This window comes from Octodon degus, unplaced genomic scaffold (genome assembly GCF_000260255.1).
Source record: "Octodon degus isolate 3935 unplaced genomic scaffold, OctDeg1.0 scaffold00005, whole genome shotgun sequence".
NCBI classification, from domain to species: domain Eukaryota; kingdom Metazoa; phylum Chordata; class Mammalia; order Rodentia; family Octodontidae; genus Octodon; species Octodon degus.
Window position 1 is genome coordinate 12,298,406 of NW_004524581.1, and position 9,940 is coordinate 12,308,345.

A 9,940-nucleotide genomic window follows, 5' to 3' on the forward strand; every position below is an offset into this window, starting at 1 on the left:
AAAGGATACAAATGAAGGACCATTTTGTATCTGCATATACAAAATAGGATAGATATACAGCTACTTTCTCTTAATTCAATGAGAAGAAAGATTTGTATTAATAGTGTTTGGACAGGATATCATGTGTGCATCTTATACTATGAATAACTACTATGAAGACAACATTATGCAATGTATTAATTATTTTAACTGTCCTACTAACCTGTTTTGAAACTGTCTCATTGCTATTTGTTTCTCAATAAAATTAATTTTAAAAAAAGAAAAATGGAGTTTAGTCTTATTAAGACACAATTTGGGGTCATATTTTACATATCAAATCCCTCCAGCTACATTTTACATGCAACCTGTTTTTTTTTTTCTTTTCTTTCTTTTCTTTTTTTTTTTTTTTTGTATTTTAGGGAAGGGTCTACAGGATGTTCAGGGTCTCACTATTAGATTGGACTCATAGTGATCCTCCTGTTTACAGCCTCCCAAGAACTCGGATTATAGGTGTGCACTACCACACTCAGTCTCAATTGCTTTCTAGCCACCCCCCACCCCTTTGGACAAGGCTGGCCCAGCAGGCCCAGCAGGCCCACCAGGCCCAGGGATTGAACCCCCAGCTCCTGCACCTACTTGCAGGTGCTTTAATCCACTGAGCTATTTGGCCAATCAACGAAACCTGTTTTTTAAAGTGAAGAAAACCAAAAGGCTTCCAAGAAGCCTGGAGGGAAATTATCTTGTCACTCATTTTAGAACAGGCTGGTTGTTTGGAAAAGGGCCAGTGGTTGCTAGTAAATATCTGACAAACAGTTGCGGTGTGACTGCAGACTTCTGTGGTGACAATGCTCCACATAGCTGGTGTGACCATCAACATAAGGACAGCCATTGGCAGAAGTCAGACCAATGCAATAATAACTCTCACTGTCCAGCACCAGCTGGCTCCCTCCCATCATTGTCTTATTTAATATGTCAACTTGTCAGATCTATTTTAAGTTATGTTTGTATACCTTAAATCTTGTGTTCCCAGTTGTGACTTCAAAGTTTTGATCCATTTATCTGAGGGACAGCTGCCTCTGAGCTAGGACATCAAATATCATCTTTGAAAATTTTCTCACTTTTCACAGATCCAAAATATAAACTACCTAATTACATTGCTCAATTGAATTCCATAAATCATCACTGGTATCCCTGAGAACTCTTAGACTATGCCAAGAGTCAATACTGGCAGGAATCGACCAAGAATGCAAGACTGGTGGTACATACACTTTCTGGTACCTTGAGACCTAGGAAGTAGGAGCTGCAGCCGTTGGGCTCCTGAGGTTTATAGCCAGGTCTGGGCATCGGTGCCTTTCCTAGCAGGAGAAAAACAGAGAAGAAATATTTAGAAATCATGTATTTGGGAACATTCATCAAATAAAAAAATTCCAAAAGCATATTGCATTTTACTTTCAAAAACTACTGTTCCTCACCTCAAACATGTTTTTTTCTTAATATCTAAGAGTTTCATGAGCACTTACTACAGTCTAATGCTTGTCTAATATGGGACCTTGACAATAAAGGTTATGATGAAACCGAACCAAACCTCATGTTCTTTTAATTTCTCTGGCCACTGTGAGGCCACACATCGCACACAGAACAAAAACACTTAGTAAAGCCCTTCCAGAATGGAAATTTTAGTAGTACCGTAGATGTGTTTAAGATGCGCTGGAAGGGAATTTAGCAAGATTTCCCAGATGCCGACAAAACATTTTGACCGAAGAGCAAAGAAAAACCCCAAACGCAGTGTTTTGGATGCAAGGCATGCGTATCATTGAATTAAGTAGTGTCTTAAAGCTCTGGCTTTCTTGATTTCTCCTAATAGCTTTTTTTTTTTTAATTTATTTGGTGCAGGGTCTCACTATGCAGCTCAGACTTGTAGTGATCCTCCTGTTTTCAGCCTCCCCGGCACTGGGAACTCAGGTTTGCGCCACCATACCCAGTCCTGGTGGCTGGGTCAGCGCCTGGAGGTGGAGCCAGTGCAGCCTGTGGTGCTGAGATTGAATCCCAGTCCCCGTGCTTGCCTAAGCAGGCACTTACTCTGCTGAGCTGTCTTGCTGGCACTTTTCCTAATGGTTTTAGAGTTATTTTATGATTATGAAAATATACAGAAAGAAGCTTTATTAGTGTGTCAATGGTAGTCATAACAAGTGAAGAAAACCTTGATCTGAGATGACCTTAGGGTCTGCACTGGGCATTTTATCCCTTTATTAAAATAAGAAAAATAGGGACTAAAAAAGTCATATAACTTGCCTAAGGTCATACAGTAGGCAGCAGAAGTTGGATATAAATTCAGACTTCCCCCGGGTCTCCATGTTCTGTTACTACATCTCTGCCTTTTCTTAGGAGAGGCAAGACCAAGGCTAAGCCCAAGGAAGTAGCCTAAGAATTAATCTTTGGAATGAGGCACATGGCGAGTTCTTTTCCTTTTCATTCTTTCCTTCAACCAGCCTCCTTACTATTCCTCAAATTTTCTGGTTCATTCTTAGACATCTACTGTTGCATATGAATTTTATTGTTAACTTATTTAACTCTACAACATTGTCAGAATTTTGCATAAAGATCCAGTGAACTTATAATTTCTAGACAACTGCCTGTTTAGGGTACTCAGCATTTGCAATCATTGGTGTAGTGCTGTCCTCTATTTACTTAGTTCTTTCTAGGCCTTCAAAGGGGTGGTGGAATTTTTCTACATATCTTTGCTATCTCTTGTATTCCTGTCTTATTCAAATCCGTAAACAAGATAGAATCTCCCATCCAGAATGGTTATCAAGTATAGGATCTCTGCCTTTCTCTAGAACCCAAGCTGCATCAAGATTTCTGCTCTATGAGAGCCCTGGCTGGAGCCGCTGGCTTTTATGGTCCAAAGGGACCCTTGGGCTGACACACCCACATTACCAGCAGCAGGATGGAGCAGTTAGAAGGGTCCGTTCCTTCCTTTCTTTCAAGAAACACACCAAAATATTAATCATATCATCCCCTCTTAGCTCCCTTTGGCCTACCTTAATCAAATATCAATACCTACTTACAAAGATTGGTTAGGAAGTGAAGCCATTATTCAGTGTAGGCAACCAGGACCCCAGCTGAAAAGGAGAGGGAGTGCTGCTGACAGTGCAAAGGGAAGAAGGCCTTAGTAGAAAATGTGCAGTTCCACCACAGTGTTTGGATATTGGTTGCTGTGTTGTGGAGGTGTCAGATTTTGGCCCAAGATGGCCCCAGTGATCCCCTTGTCCTGGTATGGATGCATGTATCCATCAGTGCTTCATCTCTTTTTATTGCCAGGACTGCCTTTTATTGTCCCAGGACTGACTTGTGTGACCAAGAAAATATGGCAGAAGTAGAGGTATATGGATTCTAAGACTCAGTTATAAAAGACGATGATACTGTCTTACCTCCCTCTCCCCTCCTCCCTCTGTCTCTCTATCTTTTGGTTGTCTCTGTCCGTAGCTCCTCACCAGCCCTCAGTCAGGAACAGTCTCTTTAGTTCTTTGTGGCAAAGAACTAAAGCCTCTTAGCACCCCTTTGGTCCCCTCTGATGGCCGCAGAAGCTTGGAGGCTGAGCTACCCGGCAAAGTCACCCACCAAGGGAGGATTCCTGCTCCTCAGAAACTGTGTGATATGTCATTTGTTATGTTAAGCCACTAGATTGTACGGTAACTTGTCCCTCCATAATATACACCTATTGCAATGGCCATTATGATATGGATCTTTTCATCCATTATTTTCCATGACAGCTTTGCTGACATATGATTCACATGTCACACATTCACCCGTTCAATGTGTCTGACTTAATGGTTTTGTTATACTCATAGAGCTCTGTAACCGTCATAACAAATCTATTAGAACATTTTTATGCTCTCAAAAATAAACTCCATAACCATAAACAATTATACTTTGTCTCTCCTCTGGCCCTAAGTAATCTCTAAAAATACTATCTACAAATATTTGGCCATCTCACATAAATTAAATCATATAATATGGCTCCTTGTAGGTTAAAGCACCCACAAGCAGGTTCAGGGGTGGGGAGTTCCATCCCTGGGCCTGCCGTTCCAGCCCCCCTCCCAGGGCATGCTGAGACAGCAATTGAGACTGGGTGTGGTGGTGCATGCTTGTAATCCCAGCTCTTGGGAGGTTGTAAACAGGCAGATCACTATGAGTCTGGTCTAGTAGTGAGACTGAACACCAGGTAGACTCTTCCCTAAAATACAAAAAAAAAAAAGATTCGTGTGTCTTGCTTCTTTCCCTTAGCAGGGTGCACTTTGGGTTCATGCCCACAGCAGCATTTATCAGAACATCATTTCTTTTTATTACCAGGAAGCACCCCACTGTGTGGACAGACTATATTTTGTCTAGCCACCTACTAGGTGACAGACATTCAGACTGCTTTGCACTCTTCTTGCTATGCAGTTCTTACTACGACAATATATGTACACACAAATATATACAAATGTGTGGACGTACACTTCTCCACAGGAGTGGTATTTCTGTAATATGTTCAGTAACTATTTTCCAGAGCGGCTGAGTTATTCTGCATTCCCACCCGCAGTGCCTAAGGGTTTCAGTGTCGCCACATCCTCACTTACACTTACAGTCTTTTTGCTTCACAGCCATTCTAGTGGGTGTGGGCGGTATTGTGCAGTAGTTTTGGGTTACAGTGTTCTAATGACTGATGATGTTAACGTTTTCCTGGGCCTATTGGCCATGTACATGTCATTTTGGGATACAATGTCTTTACAGCCTCTAATCAGTCTGTAACTAAGTTATTTTGAGTATTTGGTTATAAGGAATATATATATTATATATATGTATATAAATATATATAATATGTAACATATATATCATATATATATAAGAAACAAGTACTTTTAGATATATGATTTGTAAATATTCTCTCCTGTTCTGTGAATAATCTTTTTACTTTCCTTTTTTTTTGTCAGAATTAGGGATTGACCTCAGGTCCTTGCGCTTGCCAGGCAAGCACTTACTTTACTGAGCCATCTCTCTGGCCCTATCTTTTTACTTTTATGATGGAATCTGTTTTCTTTTTTCATTGAGATGAATGAAAAATAATCATTGTAAAGTATACAATTCAATACATTCATGATGTGATGTATCCTTTGCCTCCATTTAGTTCCAAAATACACACACAATCTCTCTCTCTCTCTCTCTCTCTCTCTCTCTCTCTCTCTCGCTCTCGCTCTCTCATACACACACACACACACACACACACACACACACACACACAGAAGACCCTGTGCTCAGCTGGTTTGGGCTGCTACATAGAAAAAGTAGCATGGACCAGGTTACCCAGACACCCGAAATTCTTCCCTTGAAGCACCGGAGACTCAGGGCTTCAAGGTCAGGGTCCAGCAGGTTCAGGGTCTGGTGGGGACCCTTCCTGTTTGTAAGTGGCTGCTGTCCTCCTGTTGTATCCTGATGCAGTAAAGAGGAAGCTAAATAGATCTCCTTCAAAAGGCGCTGTGCAGCCACCTTCTTTCACTTAGCATAATGATCTCAAATTTATCGATGCTGTGCTGTCGATCAATATAGCTGGATAACTGTGTAGGACAGATCAGTTCAGCTTATTCTTGCATGTGTTACTGGGTTGTTTCTACCTATCATCTACTACGAATAGTATTTCTGTAGAAAACTGTGTTTAAGCTTTGCTTAAATACCTATTTTCAGGGCTTTGGAAGTATAGACAGTACTTAATGAGTAGCCTTGTGGAGTCAGGAAGTAACGCCGTGCTAACTTTCTGGGGACTGGACGAACTGTTTTTCCATAACTGTTGTACCATTTCCTTCCCCCAGCTGTGCATGATGGTTGTGACTTTTCAGAGTTTCACTACAGTGAATTGAGACAGGGCTGACCTGAAAATAAGTCTCATTCACTTCTGAAAAATTTGCAGCCACTGGGCCAGGGATATAGCTCAGCAGCAAAGTGCCTGCTAGCAAACATGACATTGTATGTTCAGCATGAGGTTGTGGGTTTGATTCCTGGTACCCCACAAAAAAGGTCCATTTATTTATTTATATATATTTTTTTATTCTTTCAGTACAAGATCTTGTTACACAGTTCGGACTCCTAGTGATCCTCCTGTCTCAGCCTCCCCACAGGATTACAGGTGTGCGCCACCATGTCCAGTTTCAGGGTTGGCATGACATGCCAGGGGTTATGGGGCTGGCATGACATGTGGTACTGGGGATCAAACTTGGGTCCTTGTGCTTGCCTGGGAGGTGCTTATGAAAAAAGGTCCTCTTTTAAAAAAATGTATTTGGTACAGGGCCTACAGGGTCTCACTACACAGATCAGACTCATAGTGATCCTTCCTGTTTTCAACCTCCCAAGTGCTGGGATTACAGGCACGCGCCACCACGCCTAGTCTCATTCACTGTCTCAGCGGGCCCTAAGGGTGGGGCCAGCACAAAAAAGGTGCCATTGTAGAGCCATCTGTGTTGGCACATGCCTATAATCCAACACGGAAGTTGAGGCAGGAGGATCATTGCAAGTTTGAGACCAGCCTGGGCTATAAGATGAGTTCAAGACCAGCCTGAACTGCATAGCAAGACTGTCTCAATAAGAAGAGAGAAAGAAAGAAAGAAAGAAAGAAAAAAAGAAAGAAAGAAAGAAAAAAAAAAAAGAAAAAGAAAAATTTGCAGCCACTCTGTGAATATTTTATTTTCCTTATTGCATTTAGTTTTATTCTATGGTGCTTATTTCTGAATGTTGAAACTTTTTAAAAAATGCTGTTCTTCATGAATCTTAAGTTCCATTTCATATTTTTTATCCTTTTCTGTCTTGGTCCTAAATTTCCTCAAGCTCCATCAAATCTATTTTCTGTTTTACTAACATTCTATAGTTTGCCTTATCTGCTATTCAATCAATTGACTGTGACTTGTCTTTCAGTGACAGTAATTTTCATTTCTTGGGACTCTATTCAGTTCCCTTTTTAATTTGCATACTCATTTTTTAGTTCCATTTTTATTTCAGTTTTTGCAGGGGAGGGTTTGAGACAGGCTCTCCCTGTGTAGTTCGCCTGGCCTCCAGCTCACTATGGAACCCAGGCTGGCCTTGCCCCCTGCCTCAGCCTCTTGAGTGCTGAGATTGCAGGTGTGTGCCACCACTCCCAGCTCTTTAGCTCCATTTTTAAAATCATGTTTTCTATTTATTTCTCAATAATTTCAAATACTCGTATTATTATTGCTAAATCTTCTTTTTATTGTCTACTGACTCGCTCTTATGGTGGACCATCTGCTCACATGGAATACACAGTGTGACTTCTTAGCAACAGATCAGTGCAGCTTGGGCTTCGGAGGGAATTCCTTCGTCCTGTGTCATCTAACTACAGGGTAGTTCCTTCAATTCTGGCTTCTTTTGATCAAATTGATGTTATTGTTCTGGGGACAGAACCCACGACCTCACCCAGGCTAAGCATGTGCTCTCCACAAGCCACAGCCCAGCTTTTGCTGTGGTTCTCAACGTCCCAAGATAGCTGAGACCCAGTATTTATGTGAGTTGTTCAGTTTTGATGACTCAGAGGCTGCACTTACCACCTATAGGAAACCAGATCCTGCACCCCTGTGTGAACTCTGACTCTATCAGGGTAGAGAGCTTTTGGTAGACATTCTTTACCAGACCTTTAGCCCAAAGTACACAGGAGCCCCTGTTACTATGTGTGGGGTAGAGCATTTGGGACGTGGGAAACATGGGGCAGCTTCATGGCTCTCGGACAGCTCTATGCAGGCCGTTGAGTGCCAGCTCCCCGAATCTGATAGAGGACGGTTACGTTGCCTCTTTTGAGCCCTAAAGCCCCTTCCTCAGCCCTGAAGTCACCACATAGAATGCTCTGAACTGAAAAGCCCAAGAGGTCTCGCTGTGTAAGGATGTGTGTAACACAAGGCCTGCGGAATGGGTAGAGTGAGGGAAGCCATGTGAGCAATGAAATTGCACACGTGAATACAATCACGCGTGGCCCGGAACAATGTGTGATTGTCCCTTGGGGGGACATTGTGATTTTATCGTTTCCCTCAGATTGTTGTTTTATTCACATTTACATATACTACCTTTCTAGTCCCCAGGAAAAAATTGAATGTGAAGAAACAAGTATCTAAGTCTGGTGAGATCTTTTTAATGTCTTTGTTGGTAGGGGGAACCTGCTACAGTCCCCTTGAGGCTTCCTGGCTCCAGCTTCCTTTGGGCTCTGCAGAGAAGATGAGACAGTTTGAAGGATAAACTGATGAAATTCCTATCTGTCCTGCTGGCAAAGGGCTTTTTACTGTATGCAACAATTTAAGTAAACTGCAAAAATTCAGCCTAGCGGTAAAGCATGAAGTATCATTTCTATAAAATAAGGGTGATAGCTTGGTCTAGGCATAAATAATGTCCTTTGATTACAGTATGAGTGGTTTGCAGCTTACTTCGTGGAGCATGGGCATCAGTTGCGAGCCACATCCACACACTGGTGTTATTTCCGGGCACCACCCTTTATAAGAGTGGCAGGCTGGCCAAGGGAAGTCTGGCTCCCGGCTTGGCAAGTGATGGCCCAGCTGGGCCCACGGCCTGCTTTGTGCAACCTGCCAACTAAAAATAGTTGTTATATTTTTAAATGGTTGGGAGAGATGCCAAAACAAGGATAATATTTTATGACACCGAAAATTATATGAAACTCAAATGTTAGTTCACATAAAGGAGTTTTATTGGGACCCAGCCACCCCTATTTATTATGTATTCCCTGTGGCTGCTTAAATTGCAGAATATTATTATAGCCTTGAAGTGAGGATGGTTTGCTAATCAAGAGGTGAACTTCAGAGCCTATAAAGAGACTGACAGGTTCGATCTCATAAAACTTAAAACTTGAATGAAGCAAAATACCACAAAGCAGTTGAAAGACACCCAGGAGGGAGACAAGGAGCAGAGCCATCCTGAGCCCAAGAGTCGATCCACGTATGCTCTTCCTGGGCCAGCCTGCCCGCCTCCTCAGTTACTGAAAAGAGCATAAAAACATGCGGGCCTCTCTGTGCCAGGTCAAGATTGTGTCCTCCCAGGAGGGCGAGTACGTTAGCACAGTCGTTTCGGCAGTGTGGAGGTTCCTCCAAAACGGAAAACACAGGACTACTGTGTGAGCCCAGCAATCTCCCCCTTGATAGACAGCTCAAGGGATGGAAATCAGCGGGCTGAAGAGATCTTTGCACCTCCCTGATCATGGTAGCTTCATTCGCAATAGACAAGCTATAGAAGCCAGCCAGGTGTCCATCGGGTGAATGGATAAAGGAAACACACACGGTGGAATACGATTCACTCTTAAAGAAGAAGAGCATGTCCTTTCCGACAACATAGGTGAAATTGGAATCGGAGAATGTCATACCAGTGGAATAAGCCAGAAAGATGAAAACTGTACTCATATATGGAACCTAAAATAGTTGATCTCATAAAAACAGAGAGTAGAAAGATAGTTTCCAGAGGGGCAGGCTCTATTAAAGGGTAAAATTTGCCAGGTGTAGTGGCGCACACCTGTAAGCCCAGCATTTGGGAGGCTGAGGCAGGAGGTTCACTGTGAGCTCAAGGCCTGCCTGCACTACCTAGTGAGATCCTGCCTCAAAGGGGGGCAGGGATTACAAAATTCCATTTGGCAGGAGTACATTTTAGTAGTCTATACTGTACTGGGTAATTACCACAGCCAATTATGTATAGTGTATTTCAAAATTGATAAAAGAATAGAAGTTTTGTTTTGCAGAACCAGGGATTGGACTCAGGCCCTTGCGCTTGCCAGGGAAGCACTTATTTCACTGAGCCATCTTCCGGGCCCCAAGAATAGACTTTTTTTCCCCATAATTTTATTGATAAACAAATAGCAATGAGACAGTTTCAAATCAAATTGGTAGGACAGTTTCAATAATTAACACATTGCATACATTCCTCCCAG

The 9,940-nt window shown here is 42.3% G+C and overlaps 1 protein-coding gene across 3 annotated transcripts in view; it reads right to left on the bottom strand.

Moving 5' to 3' along the window:
- The window catches only part of Pla2g12b (phospholipase A2 group XIIB), a 22,851-nt gene that overhangs the window by 8,191 nt on the left and 4,720 nt on the right, over nt 1–9,940 (bottom strand). For 2 of the 3 annotated variants that reach the window (XM_004623994.2, XM_004623993.3), the window contains exon 2: nt 1,246–1,334. In XM_004623994.2, coding sequence (XP_004624051.1) covers nt 1,246–1,334 — 89 coding nt within the window. The remainder of the gene's footprint in view (nt 1–1,245; nt 1,335–9,940) is intronic. The other variant, XM_023722545.1, reaches the window with a different exon arrangement.